The 27,714-nt window shown below is 34.4% G+C and overlaps 1 protein-coding gene across 11 annotated transcripts in view; it reads right to left on the bottom strand.

Moving 5' to 3' along the window:
- The window catches only part of VPS13B (vacuolar protein sorting 13 homolog B), an 861,603-nt gene that overhangs the window by 385,136 nt on the left and 448,753 nt on the right, over window positions 1-27,714 (bottom strand). For all 11 annotated transcript variants that reach the window (XR_012128333.1, XM_073229878.1, XM_073229881.1 and 8 more), the window contains one exon: window positions 17,067-17,270. Coding sequence is in view for 10 of the 11 variants with exons in the window: in XM_073229878.1 (XP_073085979.1) it covers window positions 17,067-17,270 (204 nt within the window). In the remaining variant the exon portion in view is untranslated. The remainder of the gene's footprint in view (window positions 1-17,066; window positions 17,271-27,714) is intronic.

Genomic DNA, 27,714 nt, shown 5'->3' with positions numbered 1-27,714 from the left:
CTGGCCCCAGGGGAAGCTCTGCCCCAACAGCTGCTGACTAAGAGCCCAAGTCCTTGATGCAGCAGTGGCTGGGACATGAGCAGCCAAGCTGGCTCATGTGAGGCCCCACCTCTACAGTTACTGGGTCAATGCCCCCACAGTGCATTGATGGCTAGGGTGCACTCTCCAAATGTGGCAGCAACTGGCTCTGTGCCCTTGGGTAGATGTGAATTTAGGTTTATTCCTAGGCAAGTTTTTATTGTTGCAATAGTCAGGTACCAAGCAGAGCAAATAGGATTTGTGGACCATAGCATTTCTATTGCAACTGTCCCCTCAATGCACTCCTGACTGACATAACTGGATATGGGCAAGGGCTGGGAAGCTGCCTAAACCAAATCTGAAACTAGTGTGTGCACACAACCAAGCTCCCCATGTCACAATCAGCGTAGGAAAGGAGTGCAAAAATGGCACACTCCAGACCTCTGATTTGGAGGGAGTTATAGCCATTCCCTCACCAAATGGGTTTTTTTTTTTCATTTATAGTCTAGATGTACCTTAAAGAATGGCTTTTTCCTATGCCCCAGGGCATGGAATCTGTTTCCTCGTCCATTGATATACCTCCTTACTGCTGTTAGTACCACTGGGGGTGGCATTTCTTCTGTTACTACTGATGTTTTTTATGTGATTCCTCCTTGTACAAAAAGTGTGCATTCAGTCCTCAGTGCTCCTCAAGATGAAGTGCTGTGTGTGCAGGTGCAAATTTGGTGTGAAGGTGGGAAGAGGTGGGTTCAAGCTGTCTCTATGCTGCCATCTTCACAGAAGTCTTTAAAGGACTTTCTGTTTTAGCTGTTGACTGCCGGTCATGACTCCATAGCATAGGAAATGAATGTTTTGTTTGAGACATCCAAAGCAACAATGAACTTTTAGACACTGAGGATATACGACAAAGGAAAATGTGTTAAAGTCAGAAAGATGACATAATGAGACATACACGAGTATATAGGTTACCAAAGTCTCTGAGGCTATGAATGTGCAATGTCTAAGTAGTAGCTCATCTTGATGGTGATAATCATATCTACTATTTATGAATTATTATATATAATCACTTTACATATCTATTCTTATTTAATCTTAACAACTCTGCAAGATAAATTCACTATGGTAAATAACCATTATGCAGAAGAGGAAATAAACTGAGTTTAAATCACATGGCCAGTGTCTGAAGTCCGTAACCTAGTACATCATGCTGCCTTTGAGACTAAGCTTATGTACATGTAACTAATATTTAAATATATGTATATACATACTTATCTTTTAAATACATAATTATGCTTTAATACACTTGGATCATATCTAAGAGAATGGGTTAGGCTCCTGAGTTTTTTCAAGGTTTTCAATGGATAGCAGAGTTGGCATTTTAAAAACACAAATACTTGATAGTTAACCCAGAAAGAACAGAATACATGAATGAGTGATCACTATCTCTGGCACCACCTCTTCCTGCCTTTGAGACTGAAGCTATTCAACTCCAAAGCAGTATTAATTATTTGCCAGGATACCAGTAGCTGCTGAAAAGATACATATAAAAAAAGAAACAACCACCCAAGAAATCTTTTACAGAAAGTTTGTTAATACTATATTTAGACATAATACGTATCCAGAATTCAGCATGTATTTGTTGAATTGAAAAAACTCATAATCTGTTCATCCAGGTGAGATTTTTAACCATGTAAGCCATTATTAAAAATCTGTCAAATGTTCTAACATTTTAATGTCTGCTTATGTTAAAATATATGAGACATGATAAATGCTTTGATCTTTCTTAAACAGTGCTAATTATGCTAATCATTTTTCTACGGTTATTTTTTATTCATATGTAACTAATGTAACTACTCTATAGCAGGAGTAGACAAACTTTTCCTTGGGTACATGGCTAGACAGTAAATATTTTAGGATTTGTTGACCATAGCATTTCTATTGCAACTACTTAACTCTGCTAAATAGCTGCCATAAGAAATAAATAAATGAACGGATGTGAATGTGATCTAGTATAACTTTATTTCTAAAAGGAGCCAGATTTGGCCTTGGCTCTAGCTTGTAGACAATACTCTGTAAGGAAATACTCATCAATGTGACCCTAACTTGTTGTGGATCTTATACACTTTCAGAGGAAACTGGAAAGGCATGCCTGTTTACTGTAACCAAATTGGATTACTTGTTATTTGTGTTGAGCTGCATAGTTCATGTACTTTGGATATTAGCCCCTTATCAGATATATCATTTGCAAATATATTCTCCCATACAGTTCATTGTCTTTTCATTTTGTTGATGGTATCCTTGAAGTTTTCAACCTGACCTCAATTATACAACACCTTTTTATCATAGGAAAATTCAATTTTCTTAAATTCCCAGGATACCAAATGGGGAAGATTCTCCCAAAAGAACAGGCAAGTTTTTATTGTTGCAATAGTCAGGCACCAAGCACAGCAAATAGTGTCCTGTGATTTACTGTAACAGAAAATTATAGACTCAAATTTTAGAATAATACAGTCATTCCTCATTCCAAAAACACCAAAAAAAGGAAACAATTCACTGTTTATATTGTTTTCATAGAAACGCTTTTCTGAAATAAGTCATCCTAACTCTGCTATAACTGAAATTCTTAGTATTTGAGAAGGTACAAAAAATTCAGGTTTTAACTATCTAAAGTAACACGACATCTAATAAAAAGCACAAAATAATCCCAAAAAGGAATATATTTTACAAAATCAAATTCAATGAAATATAATAATAAATTCATAATGTTTTTCTTTATGGATAGGATCTTACAGTATAAGCATTAAAAATTTAAATAAATTAAATTTTCCTGCCAACATTTAGAATATCATAATCCCAAGATACAAATCATAGAGAAAACAACATCTCAAATCTATGAGACCTAGATTTTTAACATTATTAGGTATAGTCAGTAGAAATGCTATGAAAACCATGGCTTCAAAGATCATAAGAAAGTACTATTGAGAACAAGTTTTGTTTTCCTTCCTCACAGAGTTCCAATTTTCATTTTGCATTTACAACATTTGATGTGGTATTGTTAAATATGTTTGTGCATTAATGTTCTGCTCTACTTCCAAATCTATAGCAAAAATCGAGCCATAATTGGAGATGCAGAACTATTTTCCCACACCTTCTTATGCCAAGATCTAAAATACACAGTTCAATTCTTTCACCATTTTGTTGCAAATTGACCCAAATAGTGAGTTTATTTTCCTAGCTGAATTTATCTTTGTTCATCTGAAAGAGCAAACACTTCAGCCCTTCATCCTTGGCCTGCTTCAGAACTCAGGGATGATCATAGTTTTGGCCACACTGCTATTCTCCCTTATCAAAATAACTCCAACATTCCTGTTCAATCACAAAACTTCCCAAAGGGCTAAACACTTCCACCACTGTTTGTACTTAAGTCAACAGTAACAAGTGGCCTGCTGTGGGTTCCACTACCTTTGCTCTCACCATTTCAATGCAAGGGTAGGAAAAATGATTAACTGTTTTTAAGCTCAGTATTTAAGCCTCTCATTCATATCTCCCCCTCCCACCCCCTCCCGCCCAACCACCACCCAGATTGATATCAGGAAGCTAGAGCTATATTCACTGAAAAGTATGGTGCTCCCTATCAACATGTCGTCAAAAAATAATTACTCATAGTTTAAAGTATAAATCATCCAAGGAGCATATAAACAAATACTTCTCTTCTACTTAATACAAATAATTGTTACGAGTGTGGCTCACTAAAACTGGATTTATAATGAATTATTTATAGTCAAATAATTTCCTAAAAATAATTTTGACTCAACTCAGAAATACAAACAATACTTTAAATAGTAAATGTTTTAAAATTTTCAAAAACTCATTTGAATGCAAGTATTAGAAATAAAAAAAGTTCAAAATGCAATGTCAAAGTGATCCCTAGATATATAATTGATATAAATAAGCAGACCTCAGATTAATAGATTATATTTATCCAACAAATGCTTTTGAAGCAGCAATCCAGTTATAGGCTAAATATCCCAACCGACCCATATATCATGTGTATACATATACCCATGCTCCAACTCAAATATTAAAAATTCTTCTAAGGATAAAAGACTATGTCTTTAATGCTTACATTTTTTTAGAAAGAGAACATTATTATTATTATTTTTTAGATAAGTATTTTTTATTGAAGGGTAGTTGACACACAGTATTACATTAGTTTCAGGTATACAACACAGTAATTCAACATTTATATACATGATAATTCTAGATACCAGCTATCACCATACCAAGTTGTTAGAATACTTTGACTATATTCCTTATCCTATACATTACATCCCAGTTATTTATTTTACAATTGGAAGTGTGTACTTTTTTTTGTGTGTGTGAGGGCATCTCTCATATTTATTGATCAAATGGTAGGGGGGGTCAATGCTCAATGCACAATCATTAATCCACCCCAAGCCTAATGTTGTCAGTCTCCAATCTTCTGAAGCATAACAAACAAGTAGAAAGAGAACATTATTAAGCTGAATTTCAAACTTAAGAAATCAGAAAAACAGAATACACTCGAGAAAAAAAGCAGTATCTTAGCTCAGGTAAGGGGAAAAGTAACCCTTTAAATATTTTAAACACAACCCTGGTGTACATGTACGTTTGAGAGCTTGATTTCATACTGCCAAAGTGTTTCAAGAATATCTAGCAATGAAATTAACAGTAAAGGAGGCCCAGGATAGTGACACCCCTTGGAGAACCTTAAAAAAGCAAATACATAAAATCCCCTTTGGGAAATAGGCCCTCAAACACTATGTAAAAGCCTTATAGACAAAATCACACTAATGAATAAGTCCAAATATAAGATTATATAATACACAGAAAACAATCTGTGGTGAGCAATAGTGAAGAACACAACAAACAATAGGATTAACTTTCAGGAAATTCAGATAACATATTTGGCAGTACAAAACAATTATGTTTAAAACAACTGAAGACACAAAAACAAAGTGAAAACATAAACTTATTATATGCATAGTTTTACGACTTTATATCAAAATATATTTGTAGTGACTTAATGAATATATACATTTCTATGCCCTGCACCATAATAAAGCTGATGTAATTTAATCGTAATGACTTGATAGTCCTGAATCATTTAACATCCATATATTCAATAACAATATATTTCAAACCTTGTCTGTACCAAGGACTGTACTGGGTGCTTAAACTATGGTTATCCTCTGATAATGAAGATAAATAAATGTGATGGAGGGTTGTGAAAAGTTTATATTCCATATCCAGCACTGAAACAATAAAATCATTATTTGATACTTTTATTTCTGAGCCAGTGGAAGTCTCTCAGTCTAAATTTTTTCATTTCTAATTTACAGTATTTGACAACACATTTCAGATGGAGGAAAAAACAGCAAAGACAATAATTAATATGGAAATAGAAAAAGCAACAAAGTGTCAATTTTTCAGTGTCTCTTGCTATTTGTACAGAATTTACTGGGGCTAAAACATGCTAAATATTTTCCTTCACACAGAATTACTGTCAAAAGAGAATATTACATTCTACTTGAAAATATAGCCTAATGTTTTTTAAATTAAGTGGAATATTTATTCAGTATATTGCTGCAAGTCCTAGCCAAAGCAATTAGGTAAGAAAAGGAAATAAAAGCAGCCAAATTGGAAAGGAAGAAGCAAAATTACCTTTGTTCACAGATGACATGACCTAATATGTAGAAAACCCTAAAGGTTCCACAAATAAACTGTTAAACTAATAAATTCTGCAAAGTCATAGGATAAAAACCCACACAAAAACCAGTTTTTCTTAAAAAAAAAAAAACAGTTGCTTTTCTAAACAGTAACTGCACAATCAGAAAAGGAAATTAATAAACCAATCCTATTTATAAGCATCAAAAAGGACAAAATACTTACAAATAAACTCATCCAACGAAGTTTAAGACTTGTACTAAAAACTACAAAATATTGCTAAAAGGAAAGAAGACACATATAAATGCAAAGACATCCTGAGTTCATGGATTGGAAGACTTAATGTTAAAATGGGTAATTTCAGTTGGGGAAAATGAAAAAGTTTTGGAGATGCATGACAGTGATAGTTGCACAACAATGTGAAAATACTTAATGCCACAGAATGGCACACTTAAAAATGGTTAAAATGTAATTTTATGTTTAAGATGTAATTTTATGTTGTGTATATTTTAGCACAATAAAAAATGACATAAAAAAGCTATCTGGAACATAAAATCGTAACTCTAAGGTAATAAAAATATATATTTGCTTAGCATATACAATAAATGTTTATTAGTTTAATCTTACATAGATTGGGTCACTGAAGTGGGATTCAAATCTTAATTTTATCACTGAGTATTACTTTATCACTGAGTGATATAAAATTCATTTTCTAGGAATATAGAAAGATTAGTGTTGGCATGGGGAGACTATAAAGATGCTTGCATGTGTTCCTTTTACAATAATTATATTAGTGTCTTTTGTCCATCCGGTCCTTAGCATTTCATTCTCCTTCTTTTCTTATAATCTTTTAAGTTAAAACTTCTATATCTAAATAACACACAAAGACCTCCAATTTAAATGAGGTATGTGTTATACCCAATTGCCTTTTCAACCAGGATTACCTTATGGATTATCATGGGAATATAAAGTGATTGTGAGAATTTTCACACAAAATGTATACTTTTCCAGAAAATAAAAGAAAAGGGAACAGTACCCAACTCATTTTATGAAAACAATATAATCATGAAACTGAAATATGACTAAGATATTATGAGAAAGAAAAGTTAAAGGCCAATATCACTCATGACTATAGATATCAAAATCCTAAATAAAATATTAGCCAACACAATCCAGCAAGATATTAAAAGGAAAATATTTTATCACGACCAAATTCGGTTTGTTCCAGAAATGCAAGATCAGCTTAACATTTGAAAATTAATTGTAATTAGTCACACTGAAAGAATGAAGGAGAAAAAGCAAGTATGTAATCACCTCAATTGAATAAAAGCATCAAATATTGAAGAATACATCTATTAAAAAATGATCAATACCACTAAAATTAAAATCTTATTGCAATTAAAGAACACATAGAGGGACATATCATATTCATAGCACAAAAAAACAAACTGTACGTAGTCAGTTAATATTTGTACTAAGATGAATACTAACACTATTCTCATTTTTAGAGGGATGAAGCTAAGGCATAGAAATTAAATAATGTGATCATATGTTGCAGAGATAAAAACTCAAGTTTGTCAGATTCCAAAGTCTCCTCCACAGTCTGTTAACTTAGAATCACATGAAGATGAGTTGGCACAGTCCCTACTTTGTGTGATACTAACTTCAATTCACTTTAATTTTCATTATTTACAATGAGGATGCTGGTCTAAATGATCTCTCCAACAACTTCTTTCAATAAACAACTGTAAATTGATAGAATTAAGAGAAACATGTTTATTTGTCAAACTCTGCAAAATTATACAAAAGTCAGAGGAAGGCAGTTCTTAGGGCTGACAAGAGAGTCTATGACATGGAGTAGGAAACAGCAGACATAATTTAGTACTTTTTCCCTGGGAGAAAAAAAAAATACACTCTAGAGAAAATAAAGTACTAACTTTTATTTTTCTGTTGGAAGTTTACTTTGAAAACTAAACACACTTCTCTAATTTTCCTTTTTTTCCTTTTGGTACCCATATTTTCTGCCAAAACTTTGAAATATGCTTGAACACATTTGGGGATTAAATTAAGTGTCACTATAACTCTATACCATCCATCCTGGTACTAAGCAAATTACATTAAAATGATAGAAATGCGCTCTTCTCAGTAAGAAAATCAGTACTAAATAAAGTATCTTTAAAGATTCTGCATTCATTTTCTTCTCTCCACCCCTATTGTTTATACCAAGTATCTCCATTATCAACATATTTCAACAGGTAAAGAAAAATTAAAATAGCATTTCTGGTATTTACTTTGAAATGGTTTATCAGGCACAATACATAAACTGCATATAATTTCTCCAGGGCAAAATTATTTCATTAAATTTAATCCATACACACCAATATTCATAGAAGCATTATCCATACTAGCCAAAAGAAGGAAACAACTCAGATATTAACAGATCAATGAATAAACAAAATATGCTTCATATATATAATGGAATATCAGCCATGAAAGAAATGAAATTCTTATATGTTTTACTATATGGATGAATCTTATAAACATTATACTAAATAAAATAAGCCATACACAAAAGGATAAATACTGTATGATTCCTTTTATATGAGGTACCCAGAATAGACAAATTCAGAGACAGAGAGTAAAACAGAGGTTACAAGGGGTGGGGATAGGAGAAGGGGAGGATGGGAAATCCTTGCTTAATGGGTAAGAGCTTTGGTTTGAAATGATGAAATAGTTATTATATGATAATGATATCATATGTGATATCAAACAAACTATGGTAGTTATTTTGGTTGCACAACACATTAGATAGATAGATGTGATAGATAATCACCAAAAAAAAAAAATGTTAACCAATGCTATTGAGAACCCAATATAATGTGTATAAGACAGGGAGAGAAAAATAAAGATTCAAAAGACTGGTTCTTAGTACTCAATGATGTTAAAGAAATTTAAATTCAAGCAACATGGCAGACTAAGCTGAAATGACCTTTTTCCTTTTCTACTACAAAAGCATAGACATTCTAGATAAAATACAGTAAGAATATGTTTTATTACACTAAAGTGTTGTATACTTTTCTTTGGCTTTCTAGAACTACTCTCCACCCTTTACAACCCTCTGTGCTTGGGAAGCTAACCTTCTATGAACAATATGTAAGGATAGTCTTGTCCTCTGTTCTCTGGTTGATTTCAGCTAATGAGGAACTGTAGCAGGAGACAGAAAGTGGGGAGGAGAATGAAGTGAGGGTATTTATTCCCTGTTCTCCACACCTTTAAGGTTACTGGTGGCAACTACATCCCAGTATTACTCACTCCAGGTACCATACTACCCTCTGCAGTTTCCCTTCTCAGTCAACATTTTTGTCCTGTTGTTAAATACTCCTAAACTGCCCAATATGAAAATGCCATCTTTTTCCAACTAATAGCCAAACTTGAAATAAAGGCAAGTCCTGAGGTGTCAGAAATGAAGAGGAAACACAAAGTTAGGGCAATGAGTGGAAACTGAGCCCATGGTAGTAAATGGAAGTGTCACACTCAGGTAAAAATCTAGGGATTGAGCAATGCCATTTTAACACTCCTTCAGGAACTAGAGATAAAGCTTAGAGTGTGAGTTGAAGTCTGGAGCCACAAAGGGCTGCTTCTTCAGCCAAAGCCACAAGCCACATGAGGTTTCACACCAGAATGGAGATCTGTCATGGATGTTTTCCATTTGGGGCACTGAAGTTTGAAGGAAACAAGAAAGAAAAACACCACCTCTCTCATCTCTCACCTCCGATCTGCCTGTACAGCCTATGACTGAAACCAAATGAGTTAGAAATAACTAAACAGAGATTTAGGAAACTGGAACAGTAAAAGGGAATTGAGGAAATGACCCAGAAATAAATGCAGAAAGCTAACAAAAGTGAAAAAAAGGAGGGAAACAAAAACAAAACAAACAAAACACTAGTGGTTCAAAAACATGGAGACAAAAAGTGACTTCCAGAAAGACTAAAGGTAATGTAGAGGAAATACTTTCTCAGGTAATAATATGGAAGAACGAAAGACTAAAAATAATGTACAGGAAGTACTTTCTCAGGCAATAATATGTAAGAACTTCCCAGAATCGAAGAGGATTCCACAAATCCTCAAGTGCTGAGGATGATAAAGAACATATCTGCACTTGGTAACAATTTACTTTAAATAGGAAGATTTATCAGTGGATCAAGTCCTAGGACTCATATGATAATATACATTAGGGACTATGCAGACATAATGCACAGGTTTTTATTTTAGCTTTGCCACTTATAATCTGTATGACCTTGAACAAATTAATTAGTATCCTGTAGCCAGATTCTTCACTATCAAAAATGGAAATACTACTAACCACTTCATAATATTGGTTTGAGAATTTAAAAAGATAATGTTTGTAAATGTTCAGTTTAGTGGAAACTCCGAAGTATAAAGCTGATGTATAGCCGCTTGACAAAATTTTTGCAGTAGGCCCTAAGTACAGGCAAATTTCTATATGTAAGCACTGTAATTTAAACATTTGCAGTTTAATCAAGGGTATTCCTTTTAAGTGCCCAGCTTTTGCAAAGACAAGGACAACAATGGGATTTACTCAGAATTAAGTAGTCAAGTAGTCAGTCATATGCTCCATGTAACTTATTAACAGAGTTTCTAAAACCTATTAGGAATAAAATAATCTTGTCATTTCAATTTAACTTTTAATATTCTTCTTAGTCCTGGCTGCCTGAAGAGCCTGTCACACTAACTAGCATACCACAGTAGTCCTACCCTGTTAAAATACTACAACTTTGTTATAATGGAAGAGGGGATAGAATATGATTATAAAACATTTTCAATGCAACAATTTTATTTAAATTTATCAATACCCTGTTACTCTGTTACTGAAGCAATAATAAAAAATGAGAATACATTTATCAATGTAGTACTGTAACTCAGAGCTTCCTCACTAGTGTGCTAAGACACCACAGGATACGTCACAACTGTACTGACACATGGAGTCCTAGGCCCTCAGAGTCTCTAGCAGATGCCTGGGGTGAACAGAGGTTTCAAAGACTTAGAGCTTTTTCTGATTACTCCACATGCAAATATCATTTTCTATATGTGTAATGAATGACATGAAAAACAGGGAAACACTGCTATCACTAATCACAAAATACATACTCTATGTTTCAATTTGTATACAGGAAAGTCTGTTGCTTGCATGGTAGTATTGCTCATAGAATATTTTATTATAACCAAAAGATCACTGGGACAGTGCTTACCAAGAGGCAAAGGGTTGCTAGAGCTTTCCAGGAATGCCATGCTCACACAGGCATAAAGACTTCTAAATAAATTAAAACAAAATATATGTATATTCTTCCCACTGTCCTCCCTAGCCCCATTTATTAAGTAGCTTCTTCACTGAGAGAACCAGATCTTACTTCCATTCAGTAAGAAACACATTTCAATTAGCAGGCAAATTCTTCAAAATCACAAAAATATTTTTTAATGAGAATTCAAAGGGTCATAATAACATACCTACAATACTAGAACTCAAAATAAAAAGAATGAAAATTACAAAGGTAATTCACACAATTCTAGCAGTGCTATAAACAAAGGGAAATGAGAAATAAAAGCTTGGACACAAATTTTGAATTCTGAATGAATTAAACAACCACAGACTGAGTCACAGATGAAGCATTCATACACACAGGAGAAAACGATGACTATATTTTCTAATGTCATCATTTACTGGTTAATTCTCAAAGACGCAGATTTAAACTTAGATGCATACATAGTTAATCTTGACCTCGACATAAATATTTTCTTGAGAGCAAGAAAAGAAACTAAGCATGAAATATTCAATATACAAAATTCTCCTTCTAAGTTGTAAAGTTAGATCAAAGCCTTAACATTGATCATCATAACAGTCTTCACAAAAACCTTCCTGTCCTTTAAAGAAAACAAATCATTTAAATATGGCAGGTTATTCTCAGGGAAACAAGCTTTCCAAGTGATCGCAGGTTTCCAATCCATATTGGATTACTAGTAATCATTCACCTCTTTTCCTGACCACATTATGCAAATATCAAAAAGGATACATTTTTAAAATATTCACCACTTCCCCCCACCACAAGCCTGTGTTACCTTTTGTAGACTATTTTACATGGTGTCTCTTGAATATTCATAAATAAATCTTTTCTTTGAATTAGGATTCTTTCATTTCCAGCTCTTTCCACACAGATCACATTTAAATCCATAGCTAACACAAAACTAACAAATCCACTGAAAGCATTTTCATTATTTACCTTTATAATACAATACAAAAAAGATACTCAAAATACTAAATTTAAATTGCAGTCATGTAAGAAACTTATTATTAAAATCAGAAGTAATTTCTTTTTAAGGGATTGAGAAAACCTCTCTCTCTTTGTTAATCTCTCCCTTTCTTAACTTCCTCACTTTGGCTAATGAAGGCCCATTCTTCTAGTCTATCATATTCATTATATACTTATGAAAACAAAGTATTGGTAAGATCTTATTCATTTTTTAAGATCCACCTCAAATGTTACTTCCTATGCAAAATACCAACTTAGAATGAATTTGTTAATCAATCCTCTAAAATTTCAGGGCATGTTCATCACTATTATATCTCATATCAGGGCCACCATGTCTTTTTGTGTAGACTGGACAGTGTAAAATAGAGAGCACTATTCATACTGTGCTTTGTGTGATTGGCAGTCCCTCAACATATGACCAACGTGTGTGACCATTTCATGTGAGCCCTGTCTTTTTTGGACTTACAGTTTTTTTTTAAGGTATCATTGCTATAAAATCTTATGAAAGTTTCACATAAGCAACATTATGGCTACAACATTATGGCTACAACATTATCAAGTCCCACCCCACACCCCATTACAGTCACTGTCCATCAACATAATAAGATGCTATAGAGTCACTACTTGTATTTTCCGTGCTATATTGCCTTCTCTGTGCACCCCCTACATTATGTATGCTAATCATAATACCCTCTAATCCCCTTCTCCGTCCCTCCCCACGTACCTTCCCCAAACCCATCCCTTTGGTAACCACTAGTCCTTTCTTGGAATCTATGAGTCTGCTGCTGTTCTGTTCCTTCAGTTTTTGCTTTGTTCTTATACTCCACAGATGAGTGAAATCACTTGATACTTGTCTTTCTCCGCCTGGCTTATTTCACTGAGCATGATACCTTAGAGTTCCATCCATGTTGTTGCAAATGGTAGGATTTGTTTTCTTCTTATGGCTGAATAATATTCCACTGTGTATATGTACAACATCTTCTTTATCCATTCATTTACTTAGGTTTCTTCCATTTCTTGGCTATTGTAAATAGTGCTACAATAAACATAGGGGTGGATATGTCTTTTTCAAACTGGGCTGCTGTATTCTTAGGGTAAATTCCTAGGAGTGGAATTCCTGGGTCAAATGGTATTTCTATTTTTAGTCTTTCAAGGAACCTCCATACTGCTTTCCACAATGGTTGAACTAGTTTATATTCCCACCATTGGTGTAGGAGGGTTCCCCTTTCTCCACATTCTTGCCTACATTTGTTATTGTTTGTCTTTTGTATAGTGGCGATCCTAACTGGTGTGAGTTGATATCTCATTGTGTTCATAATTTGTATTTCTCTGATGATTAGCAATGTGGAGCATGTTTTCATGTGCCTGTTGGCCATCTGAATTTCTTCTTTGGAGAAGTGTCTGTTCATATCCTGTGCCCATTTTTTAATCAGATTATTTGCTTTTTGTTTGTTGAGGTACATGAGTCTTTGTATATTTTGGATGTCAACCCCTTATCAGCTATGTCATTTATGATTATATTCTCCCATACTGCAGGATGCCTTTTTGTTCTACTGATGGTGTCCTTTGCTTTTAAAGGAGCTTTTTAGTTTGATTCAGTCCCACTTGTTCATTTTTGCTTTTGTTTCCCTTGCCTGGGAGATATGTTCATGAAAAAGTTGCTCATGTTTATATTCAAGAGAGTTTTGCCTATATTTTCTTCTAAGAGTTTTATGGCTTCATGACTTACTTTCAAGTCTTTGATCCATTTTGAGTTTACTTTTGTGTATGGAGTTAGACAGTAATCCAGTTTCATTCTCTTACATGTAGCTGTCCTTGTCAACACCAGCTGTTGAAGAGGCTGTCATTTCCCTATTGTATGTCCATAGCTCCTTGATCGTATATTAATTGACCATATATGCTTGGGCTAATATCAGGGCTCTCTAGTCTGTTCCATTGGTCTATGGGTCTGTTCTTGTGCCAGTACAAAATTGTCTTGATTACTGTGGCTTTGTAGTAGAGCTTGAAGTTGGGAAGCGAGATCCCCCCTACTTTATTCTTCCTTCTCAGGGTTGCTTTGGCTATTCGGGGTCTTTTGTGGTTCCATATGAATTTTAGAACTATTTGTTTCAGTTTGTTGAAGAATGCTTACGGTACTGCAATGTTTTTTAAATGCCTCTTTTTAAAAGACTACACACAAGTAGTTTGGGCCTTCTAAAAGACCAAAATTAAGTAGTTATGTTCATCTCAACAACCCAGTAAATACAGTACTTAGCAAATAATTGTCGGAACACTCTCCTTTTTGCCCCTGAAGTGTCGCTAAAAGTTAACTTCATATATCAATTTCATTTGTACTACAGTTGCCTAGCAATTTATCACTCCAAGCTTTGATTATTCTACCAAAATATTTTGCACAGAGTATTCTGTGCAATGTTAATATGTAAGATATGAAAAAAGGGTCTTTAAATACATTTGGAAACCACTGCATTCAATAAAGTTAGTTTTCTTTACTGCAGGAGCTTTTGTATCCTAACAATGTTAGGAATCTCCAAGAAAGAATTCACGACTTTTACCCTATAAGGGACATGTCCCAGTGACTTCATAAGGGTATATTTCTAGATTCTCTGCTTATGCTTCATTTGGAGGTAGGGGGGGAAGTTATCCCATCACTCAAGTCATTGTGTTTCTTAAGATTTGGAATGAGCAAGGATACAGAAGTTGCTTGTTCAAGGGTCAAATAGATTTGCTCCAATGTGTTAAAGCCTCAAAGCAAGTAAAAAAAAAAAAAATTGCCCTTTTAACTGAGTTTGTTTGCCTTAATTGATTTGTAAGGAAAAAAAAAATCCTCTTTGCTTCTTTTTCCCATTCTGTATTTTGGCCATAGCTTTGTTTCCAGAGGAACAGATGTCTTTATGCAAAAACAAAAACATAACTTCTACCTCCATCTATTATACTAGTTCTTAGTGGTAAAAGTTAAGCTCTGTAAGGGGTGTTTTAGAAATGTATTAGTGTCTTTCATTGACTCAATGACTGATAAACACTACTGACATTTAAGGGTTAGGAATTAAGGGATCAAAGGTCCTATGATAAATAGGACAGTCCTTAAAAAAGAGGAGTATCTCACAGATCACATAGGTGAAAGTTCTGTTTATAAACACTAGGCACAAAATCAAATTGTTTTAAATCTGTACACTTTTTTTTTGCATTTCTGCATTTTATTATACACTAAGAGTTCCAGATATTCAACTACTGAAATGAAAGGAAGAATGAACTTTATTTTGTTTGGAATGTTACCAAATTTGCCACTATTTTATAAAATCATGCAACCACAACAGCAGTACTTGTGGCATCTAAACATACACCTACGCAAGTCTGTTTGTGTCAGTCACATTCCCAGCAATTACATGTGCTCTACTTCCTTATGTCTTCTAATGTAGTCATGCCTGAGCACTATGTATTGAAATACATATTACTGTACCTTTAATTACTTTCCTTTAACCCTCTAAGACATTAAATATTTTTAAAACTATATGCATAGTTTCAAATATTTTTAAAACTACACTTGCCTAGCAATTTATCAAGGATTCTCAATTTATCAAGGATTCTCAAAGACATAGATTTAAACCTAGGTGCATACATACTTAATCTTGACCTCGACATAAATGTTTTCTTGAAAGCAAGAAAAGAAACTAAACTAAAAAAAAACAAGGGTTGTATTTTTATTTTCATTTTAGGAGAGTAAAGGAGGCATTATAAAATATTTGCTATAAAAAAGGCCACGGGAATATTGGAAGAGAGTAGGACATTAAAAATAAAAAGAAATTGCAAAGAAGTAAAAAGCTAACCTTTTCAAACAATATGGCTTCTCTCTCACTTACCAACTTTACATTTCCCTGTATGGCCCCGGAAGATGACTGGTTAGCCAGAGACGGGTAAGATTCCTCAAGGGAGGAATAACCTAAGACAGGCACAGTTGCAGGGGGGCCATCAGGTGAGAAATTGGGGATCAACAGTGGTGAGGCTTAGAACCTCACTCCCCCCTGTTATGAGAGAAATCTTCTGCATCCGTGGATGTTTTAAGGCCCTTGTCTAGCTTGGATTAACAGATAGTCTACAGGCACACACCTAATCATCTACAGTTGCTCTCTTACAACACTAAACTATGTTTTCTACCTTTATCTTGCATCTACCTACCACTTCAGCATTTTATTAAAAATAAAAATAACAATAATAATAAAGGGAGAAATGTGGGAACCACATATAAATCAAGTATGAAAATCAAACGAATATTCATATTTGACCTGATTGTTTATAGTTCATAATGTGTGATCAAAACCGAAAGTTTCTGTGATGACTGCCCTTGCACTGTTCACCATATAAGAACTTATTCACTATGTAAGAATTCGTTCACCATGTAAGAACTTGTTCGTTATGCTTCAGAAGATTGGAGACCAACGAGAATTAGGCTTGAGATGGATTAATGATTGTGCATTGAGCATTGACTCCCCTATACAGAATTTTATTGTTGTTAACAACCATTTGATCAATAAATATGAGAGATGCCCTCTCAAAAAAAATAAAATAAATAAAAATAAAATAAATAAATAAATAAAAAGAAAGGTTTCTACAATTGGAAGGAGGAAGGAGAGGACTTTGGGTCTAACAGGACTGAACACCACTAATCCAAAGATAACAATCGGCAGAGGCAGAGAGGGCTTGGGAAGCAGGGGGAGCATAAGCCTCTAATCACTCAGCTTCTAAGTTTCCATACTTCTGAGGAAACTGAGACTTACTGGGTCTCAGTTTTTACCATTTTGCAGAACCCCCACTGTCCTGAACTACCCACCACTACCTACTCAAAGTGATTCAAATCCTTGGACTGAAAAGGAACGGTCCTGTTTACCACAGCTCCTCATGAGCCTCTGGACCTGCCAGCTTCCATAGAGGTGAGGTCATCTTCACTCGCAGTCCCAATAGTGAACTCTGCAGTATATACCACCCCTCATTTGGTTAACAGAATTTTTCAGAAACACTTACCTCAGTAGTAGTTCCAACATCAGCAGATGGGCTGCATGTGCTGGTGTCTGGAGGAGCTGTGCCTATGCTGCTCCTGACTGGAGAGCCCGGGACAGGCCCTGCCATGCTCTCTGCATAGGCTGAAGGAAGGCTGAGACTGCCTCTCTTTTGAATCTTATTCCAGACCTTATTCATGATATCAGTTAGTTCATATAAAAGCTGCACCTGAGGAAAAGGAAAAGAAAAAAAAGGAAAAACAAGTCTTTTGACTTATAGTCACAACTAAAATATTGTAAAAAATGAAAACAATGCAGAGAAACAAGAATATATGAAACAAAACATATCAATGTATCTCTAATCATTATATCTTATCATGATCTATAATCTATAGCTTTATTATTATATATGTACTGTTATATATGATTATGAATATTTTATCATGATACTGATTCTGATGAGATATACAGGGAAAATGAATATTAAAAATTTACAATTTTAAGCATTTTGTTATGTTCTGAAATTGAACTAGATACAATGAATTTATTTACACTTGAAACTTGCCACATATTCACACTGTGCTAGTTTATAAGCAACTTAGCATTTTATAGGAAAATAATATTACTAACGTCAGTAAAGCAGTTTATTATTGGATAGACTTTTAATATATCACTAATAGAACAAACACAAATGAATGCTTCTTAAACAGAGTTCAGGAACAAAATCAGAAATCATATATATCCTAGCAAATATGATTATTTAGGTATATATGAAATAGTTGCCATTCTCATTTTGGAATGCTTTCCACATTTAAATTCTATTTTTCTGAGGTATAAAGCTGAAACTGGATTTCTTGCCCAGCAAAATAAAGTGAAAAAGAATCACATTAACAGAACAGTAAAAGGAAAATGTTGCATATAAGACTTTTCTATAGATAAAGAACATAAACTATCCAACCTACTATTCCCTTCAGATTTGTCATTTCAATATTCAGAGAAAAAAACTGTTTAACTTGCACATTGTTTGACTAAGTTCTAAGATATTTACACAAGATTTTATAAATAAGCATTAATCATGGAATTTGTATGACAACATATTGCCATATACTGTATAAAACAAGCCCAAGGGAAAAAATGCAAACATAATATATAAGCAAATCCACAGCTGGATACCATATTCTGCTTGCCATTAAAGAAAAAAAGCAAAATTCTCATATTTATAAGACGTTTCAGCCCCAGGACACATCCAGATGATAAAGCTGGCTTCTTATGTGGGCAGAGCAGATGCATAAAAACAGTGTTGTCAATCCTTATTTGATATAAAACAGTACTTGCATTACAGTTTTCTCCTGTTTTTTTGTGTGATAAAGGCTCAAATCTCAGGTCATAGCTCTTTAAGTTAAAAAAAATCTAATGGCTAGAGATCTTACAATAAACTCAGAAAAACTTCAGTTTAAATTCTTTCGAATAAATTCCCTCTCAAAGAAACAATTTTGTTACAAGTCAAATTTTTTACAATGATCATTTTACTTTTTCTAAAACAATTAGAACTGACAAAGGAAACATAAACCAAGGAAAACAGGTTCTAAATAGTTTTAAGGGCATAAGGCTTATTTACCTAAGAAAACTGATGCTTTTTTCATCACTACTTCTGATTTCCTTTACCTGTTACTCTTAAATAATTGTGTATGTAACTAAATATACAGTGTATTTAACATGCCAAGCAAATACTGGCACAAACTTTAAACATATTTTGTTTTCAAGGAAGAAACTTACTATCACAGAATTCAGAGGTTTAAAAAAATAAGGCAAAAAAATTGGAAGATAAATGTTCAACTTCTGTCTATCAAGGTTGTACTGAAAAGTATGTCAATTACAGCCACAATGAGTTACCACTACCCACCTATTAAAATGTCTAAAATTTAAAAGCCTAACCATACCAAGTATTGAAAAGATGTATAGCAACTGAAATTCTCATTTACTGCTGATGGTGTTTGGTAGAAAGACAGACATGAGCAGCTAGGGAAGGGGAAGAGAAGGTTCAAGGAAAAACTGCCCAAACTCTGCCCAGGTAGGGAGTCCCACGTGAAGACAACAAAGGCTTTGCAGGGAGGTAGCTTCTTTGCCTATCAGGACCAGAACAAACTGGTCCCAACCTCATCTCAAAGTGGGCAAAATCGAACAAAACAAAGGACTGGCCAAAACATGCTTCATCATAGGAAAGGACAAGCACACTTGAGAGGGATGGCTATACAGGTGGACCTGTCAAATAAACCCACCTTGTCAATCAAAGAACCGCTTCCTAGCCAAAATGCAATATATAGGCCTCCTACCTAACAGATCAAGACCTTTGTCCACCACGATTCCGACATGCTCCCCCCTTGGAATGTACTATAAAAAAACTTTCCCTATGCTTCGCTATTGTGTCTCTGCCTTTCAATTCTTCACTGCGGCAGGAACAACATCAAGGAGAACAAATTCAATCCGAAACAACGGGAATGCAAAATGTAGAACACAGCTCAGCAGTTTCTGATAAAGACATGTACATACCATATGATCTGGCCATTTGCCTCCTAAGTGTTTCCCCCAAGAAAAATTAAAGTCTACGTACACCCAAAGCCCTGTATACAAATGTATATACAGTTTTACTTGTAATAGTCCAAATCTCAAATGTTCACCAATAAATGAACAAATAATTTGTAGTGTACTCATACAAAAGAATGAAACTTAGCAACAAAAAGAAATAAACTATGGATTCATGCAAAACCATGGATTAACCTCAAAATAATCATGCTGAATGAAAGAAGCTAGGCAAAAAAGAGAGAGAGAGAGAAGATACAACTGTATAATTCCTTTTATACAGAATCCTAGCTAAGGAAAATTAATATATAATGACAGAATTAGTGGTTGCCTGGGATGGAGGGAAGAATGAAAGGGATGATTACAAGGGGCACAAATAAACTTTGAAGAATGGTGGATTCATGTATTACCTTCATTGTGGGGATGGTTTTATGGTGTTTAAAAATTAATTTCACATAAATTTTCTCATTTAATCTACAAACAATCAGACAGGAGAGTTAATGGACTGGACAGGCTGAGATAAGCTCAAGGAGATACATTCCTGAAGAACAGACAGGATTTAGGTGGGTGCAACAAGCCATTCCAGTTCATAAGAAGAGCAAGAACAATAGTCAAGTGTAGGAAGTGATCAAGACACGGTGTATGGACAGTGAAAAGTCTCATCTAGTGAGAGAGCAAGGACTTGTTTTGCAGGGTATCAGAAGAAAGAGTCAGGAGAGTAAACATAAATGTAAAAACAAAGAAGAAAAACCATGGACATACAGTGGCAAAAGAAACCAAGCATGAATGCAATTTCAACAAGCAATTACTGGTCTCTGTTGAACAGCAAAGAGCCCTAAGAGAATACAAATCTAGAAAGCTTACTTTGTTTAGTATTCAGGTTGTTACTAATCATTAAACTCAGTTTCAAAAGAACAAATTTTTGCAAAGAAAAAGGAAAAACACTCCTTTTCATAATAGAGCATTATACTTAGTCTAACTTTGTGAGAAAGGTAAAAATGAAAATCAGGAGCTCTGAGAAATTTTTTAAAAGTGAGTGTTACCAGAATACAAATCCAGTTTTGTCTGAGCTCAATGCTTGTGTTCTTAGTAAGACCAAATCCCACTGCCTTGATGAAAACTGAACATATCAACAACAACTATGAATGGATAGGAAATTAACATCAAACACAATCTTTCTCTAGTTCAACGTACTTAAAAAAAAAAAGTTTATGTTCCTGAGAATGCATTATATGAAAACAAAGTATATGAATATGTTGGTTGAGGTAAACTGAAATTTTATTACATTAAAAAGAGGATTTACAAAATCATTTAATTTTAGAGTGAGCACACTTTTACGGTCAGAGAGACAAGTGTCTGAAGGGGAACATTAAGGGGAATTGGGTAACTTCGGTAAAACAATTAAGATAAAGGCAAGAGTTGATGGAAAACATTCCCAAGAACAAAACTATTTAACCAGGTTAAATATTTGTAGTGTCTTAGACCCTTGAATGGCAATGAGTTTTAGGAATTGACATAGTAGTTCAGGTCTCCATAGTTGATCCAGAAACCTACTACACTGTCTGACATGACAACTAATTTGCTCTGGGCCTGCCCTACAGATAGAGCTTGCATTATATTACATTAAAGTATATAAACTAGTTGAGAGCTAACTATCTGAGCAATAATAAACCAAATTAAATGTCACTCTAGTAGATAAACAAAAGAATGGTATTTAAGTAGGAATTATTTTCTTAAAATGGAATCAAGAAACTTATACACTGGCTACAGTCAAAAGTTCACAAACTTCTGATGGTACTGAGTTAGGGCAGAGGCATAGGACAAGCATCACGACTAATTTTTTTTAAAAGCCAAGATATAAATGGCATTAATAAGAACAGGAGAGACACCATCTTAAGGCTAAAATTTCATTTTAAAAACCAGAGTCAGGAGGTAAGAGAAATTTCTAACATATTCTTTAGTAATCAGACAATAACCCACCCTATTTTAAGGCAGGGCAAACAGTCTTAACTAATATGTTCCCAGTGCTTGAGGGAACGACTATCTTGGAGAGAAACAAGATCAATAAATACCTTGTGTTAAGCTTATCTTACAGAATTATCTGGAGGACTGACTATGGATGACGGCATACTGTCCTTCACTGGAGAGAGACATCATGAGACCACAAGTCAAGCCTATGCCCAACAACACCCCCCACTGGCCTTTGCCCCATTCTTGAAAACCTTAAAAGACAGAATCCCCAGCCTTTTGGTGTACCTCCTCTCTGAGGTGCATACTTTCCTTTCTTTAAATGCATACTTTTAAATAAAGTTTTCTCACTCCTCAAATTATTGCATTTTGTCTCTTTGCTATTTCATTCTACTTCCAAGTCTTCACTCTGTCTCCACTTTACTCCTGAGAAGTAGGGAGGGGCTGCTGAGAGCTCAGATTCGGGCCTGCAAATTCCTATTGTTTGGGAAACTGCAGCTGCAGGAGCCGGCCTGAAAATCTCCCTTCTTTGGGGAGTTCTCAGAACATAATTTCACTCCATCCCATGCTCCGCAGCTCCCCAAATCCTGGGGTGGTAGGGGCTAACCCTCATGCAGTGCAGATCCAAGCGGACACGGGATGTCAAGTGACCCTGGCTTTAACAGATGGCAAGGCAATCTGCTCTAAACCAAGAAAATGTTCAGCGAACTTTCTCTCTTTACCTCTGCATTTTCCTGCTCTCAGCCCCCTGCAGAGATGCTGCCATTCATTTCTACTCTCGCTCTCATGAATTCTTTCCTTACGTACTATTGTCTGACCTGCTCGAGAATTCTTTATTGCTCAGCATCAAGAATCCTCCCCAGTCTAGATTGAGGTTTTCACCTGGTGGACAGGGAGAGCCTTCCCAGACGCCGAATGGCAACAGTACATGCAAAATTTAGTGGGCATATACATTGTTCTGGGGAAAAGGATCCTAGTTTTTATCAGATTTTCAAAGAAGTCCATGGCAGAAAAAATGATAAGATGTACGGTCCTTCACGAAAACAAAGCAGATGAAATAGTGAGCAACCACTCAAAAAAAAGGTTTGAATCATAAATCTTAAAAGAAAAAATAATAATAGTAAAATAAATTTTAGGAGTCTATATGCATATGGATATTTGTATTTTAGGGGCCCATGATACTCTTTTTATAAGGTAGAATACCAGAAAGTAAAAAGAAATATACAGATTTCATTAAGAAAGATTAGACTTTGGGCAAAAGATGCCATGAAGTTTAAAGTCATACCTGCATTATAGATACAGGTATTTGTAATTATAGAGTATAAGGCAAATAATTCAAATTGCTAAGAAATTTTATAGAAAAATTGGGTAAATGATATGAATTATCAATTCATAAAAGAGCAACCTGACTGGCTAATAAACATTTGAAATGATGCTCAGACATCTGGTTTCGTTTCCCTTCAGCATGAAAGACTTCCTGTAGGATTTCTTGTAATGCAGTTCTATTGGTGATAGATCCTTTTACGGAAAATGTCTTTATTTATTCTTCATTCATAACTTTATTTCAAATTTTGAATTCTAGCTTGAAAGGCTTTATGTATTTATTACCACAATTTAAAGATGTCGCTCTTCTGACCACTATAGTTTCTTATATGAGAAATAAGCTAATACTCAAATCTTGGTTCTTTGGTATACAATGTGTCATTTTTCTCATGATACTTTTCAAGATTTGCTCTCTATCTGTAGCTTTCAACAGTTAGATTATGAAGCATGTAGACACGGCCTTCTTCGTGTGTTTATCTTATCTTCTTTCCCCTCATTTCTGGATGAGGTATCTGGATTTGTAGTACTCAAAATATATTTGCTGAATTCACTTGGAAAAAAAAATCAAATCATTCTTGTAATTTTGACAGAACACAGAGGGAGTCTGGAAGCATAAGTTAAAAATACCTCTCATAAGAAAGAGATTTTTTGGGGAGTTTCATGTTTTATCATTAAAATTTAGATTAATCTGACATACAATGATATTAAAAAAGTCATAATCTCTTACCAAATCTTCAGGTATACATTGATTCTTCAAAGTGCTATATTGTTTTGTGACTTCCTATCCCATCAGGAATGCCATTACATTCCACAAGGGATATTCACACCAATTTACAAAGAAGCTCTCACACTTTGTATCAGAGTCAACCTAAACTAACAAAATGGTATTCATGTAGCATTTCAGAGCTGACAAGGTGTTTCTCTTACAGGGAGGAGTCTTTCTCACCCCTCCTTCGATGTACTGGGACAAGGAACATGCAGCAAAATAAGAAGGCTTAGAAGACAGTTTTATTTAGCTATACTCTCTTGAAGAAAGAGTGGGTGGCCTGAGAGGTCAGGACCAGTTCTGCTTATTCTGCTTATTCTTATTATCAAATACTTGTTGGTTTTACAGTAAAGTGTAAGGGGTGGGTTAAGGTGTGACTACTTGATTGACAGGATCAGATTATATAACTGCTCTGGCTCTGCACATACTCTAACCCATAATGCATACAGAAAAACCCATGGGGGTGGGACCCAATCTAATGATCATGTGAATGGGCCAAAATCATTCTGGGACATATCTCAGTGTCCTTTGTGCAGGCATCAGCCTTGGGGATTTCCTGGCACGGTATTCTCATTTTAGGCAACAAGTGGGTGTAAATGGACTTGGAAAGGTTACTGGCTTCCACCTCTCCACTTCTTTCTGCCATTCTCATCTCACTGAAACTTCCCAACAACCTTGTGATTAACTTTGATTATAGCATCCAATAACAACTTAACAAAAGTAGGTTCATGAGGACTTGCCAAGAAGATAAAGTAGAATTAAGTAATAGGTAAGTATTATTTCATTTTGGGTGAAAGGGATTCTTGGGGCATGAGGTTCATTCAGCCTTAGTTTAATTCTCAAAAAAAGGTCCTTGGTATTTGGGGAGCAGCAGCAAAGAAGCCCTGGGAACCAGGTAATGGAGGAAAGGAGAAAAGGAGGGAGCCCACAAAAAAGGAATTACCAGGCCAAACATATGCTTGATCTGTGTGATGAATAATTAGAACTGGTTTATATTTAAACAAGACCTGAGCTTAGTTCCAAACATGGTGGCTATCTAAAGAAGATTTACCAGAGGTCTAGTTTGGAGCCTCCTCATTACACTTAGATTCCATAAAAATCCCAATACTATCAAGTGTCTCCAAGTAAAAGAAAAAATATTTCAAAGATTAATAATAGTGGAGTCCCAGGTGAAAAACAACAATGGTAACAACTTCTTCTCAGCTAGGATGGCTATGGATATCCAGAACGTGTAGAGTAGGACATTTCCTCCCAAAGCTATGATGATCTTTCATAATTCCCTAAAATATAAAGTCTCTGATAGACAACCCCAGGTAGCAGTTAGCAGTCTATTATATAAGGATTAAGCTACTATTAAATATAAACCATGAATAAAAAATTGTTTCTATTATTTTCAAAGTTTCCTCATCTCTCTTTGTAATCTGTCCTTCCGATCATTCCCTCCTCCCATGCCCTGTCCTGCCTCCAGGCAATAAGGAACCTGCTTTCTTTCTGTCACAATGTAGTAGTTTGCATATTTTATATAAATGGAATTATGCAATAAGTACTCCTTTTTTGTCTGGCTTCCTTCACTCAGCATGATGATTGTGATATTCATCCATACTGCTGCATTTTATCAATAATTCAGTCCTTTTTGGAGCTGAGTAGTGTTACATTGTATGGGTAGGCCATAATTTGTTTATTATTGATGACCATTTAGGTTGTATTCTGTTTTCGGCTACACAAATAAAGCTGGTAAATACATCCACGTAAAGGTCGTTGTAGGGGCATTATTTTTGTTTATCTGAGAAAATACACAGGGAGGAATGGCTGGGCCCTATGGTCCATGCAGGTTGTTCTTTTTCAGAAATTCCAAGTTGTGTCCAAAGTTGTTACGTAATTTTTACATTCCCACTAGCAGTATACAGAGAGTTCTAGTTAGTTCACAAAACTCAGCCTTTTTATTTTAGCCAATCTAATAGGTGTGTAGTGGTATGTCTTCCTGTTTTATTTTGTTTTCCCCCTGCTGAATAATGTGTTGAGCATCTTTTCACGTGCTCATTTCACCAGTCACACATCTTGTGTGATAAATGTATGCTCACATCTTTTCCCCACTATTTGTCTTCATGTTATTTTATGTGTTGTTCTTTATCTTCATGTTATCAAGCAGAAAGGACTCTTCAAACACTCTGGAGAACAGTTTCTCCAAGTATCTGGCTTTCTGCTATCTTAATGTATCTTTCAAAGAAAATGTTTTTAAACTTGATTACGCCCAATATCAAGATCAATTTGGGGAGCACTGCACCTTAACAATACGGAGTCTTCCATTCTATAATTGGGTGTTTCTTTCCAGTGAGGTGTCTTTAAATTCTCTCATCAGTGCTTAGTGGTTTTAGGGGAAGAGGTCTTGGACACCTTTTCTTTTGTTCATGTTTCTTGGCACCAAAGAAATTTGAACTAATTTCATTATATGTTCTAATTGCTTGCTGCCAGTACATGAAAACACAATTTTTTTATACATTAACCTTGTCTCCTGTAATCTTGATAAGCTTATTAGTCCTAAGGAGAGTTTCACTTCTTTTCTTATCTTTATGCTTTTTCTTGATTTTGCTTGGTTTATTGCAATGGCTAGGCCATCCAGTATGATATAGAACAAGTAGTGAAAGTAGGCTTTCTAGGCTTTGTCCTGATCTCTGAGGAAAATAATTCAGTATTTTACCCTTAAGTAGTATTTGGTTTCTCATACATGTGCTTTATCAGTTTTTTCAAGTTCCTTAAATTTGCTGAGAATTTTCATCATAAAAGGGTGTTAAATTTTGTCAAATGTTTTACATGCACCTATTGAGATTATCCTGATCTTTACTAATTTATTAATTTAGTGGATTATACTGCATGATTTTTTAATATTAAAACAAATTTGCATGTCTAAGATGAATCCTAGTTGGTCATTTTTTTTTAATATTGTTAAATTTTTTTGCAAATATTTGTTTAAGAATTTTTACATCTATGTTCATGAGAGATATTGATTTCTAATTCCTTCTTTCGTAAAGTCATTTTCAGGATTTGAGAATAGTGTTATACTGGCTTCATAATACAAGTTGGGCAGGAACCCTTCATTCTCTATTTACAGAAAAAATTGTGAAAATTTTATATTTTTTTCCTTTAATGTGTGATTAAAATTCATTCATCTGGGCCTGAAATTTTATGGGAAAATTTTTTATATCACATTCAATTTCTTTAATTTATGTAGAGATATTCATATTTTCTATTTTTCTGTATCTTCCTTTGTACAGTTTTTTCAATAAAAATTTCTATTTTATCTAAATTATTTCATTTGTAGGCATAAAATTGATCATTATTCTCTTACGTTTTTAATGTCTATAGGATCTGTGGTGATAACCTCCCCCTTCATTCCTGATATTGGTGATTTGTATTTTCTCTTTTTTTACCGTTCCTGTTAACTCTACTCTTATCTTTATTATTTTTTCTTAACATTTTTGCTTAATTTGGGTTTACCTTGTTTTCTTAGCTTCCTAAAGTGGAAACTTAAGCAGATGATTTAAGATTGCCCTTCCTTTCCATGTGTTTAACATTATGTTTCCACTAAACATACTTTAGCTATATACACTTTTATCGTCATTCAACCAAAATATTTTCTAATATCCAAGTGATTTTATCTTTGACTCACAGATTATTTAAAGAATGTTGTTTAATGTCCAGATATGTATGAACTCTTCTAGCTAATTTAGTATTGATTTCTAATGCAATTTGACTATGGTTAGGTCATGTACATTGTTGATTGTATGTTGAAATACTGATTTATTTTTATCTAACTGTTTTATCACTTGCTAAAAAAGATGTTATAAAAATTTCCTACTGTGACTGTGGTATTAACTGTTTTTTTCATATCTTCTACATCTCCAATTATTTATTTTTCATCGATGTTTTATAATTGTTGAGAGAGATGGCATAAAAATTTCCTACTATGACTGAATAAAATTAGCTATTTTTTCCTTTAATTCTGTTCAGTTTGTTTCATATCCTTCTTCAGCTCTGG

Source organism: Manis javanica, chromosome 2 (assembly GCF_040802235.1).
Source record: "Manis javanica isolate MJ-LG chromosome 2, MJ_LKY, whole genome shotgun sequence".
NCBI classification, from domain to species: domain Eukaryota; kingdom Metazoa; phylum Chordata; class Mammalia; order Pholidota; family Manidae; genus Manis; species Manis javanica.
This window is presented reverse-complemented; position numbering and strand designations above follow the sequence as displayed.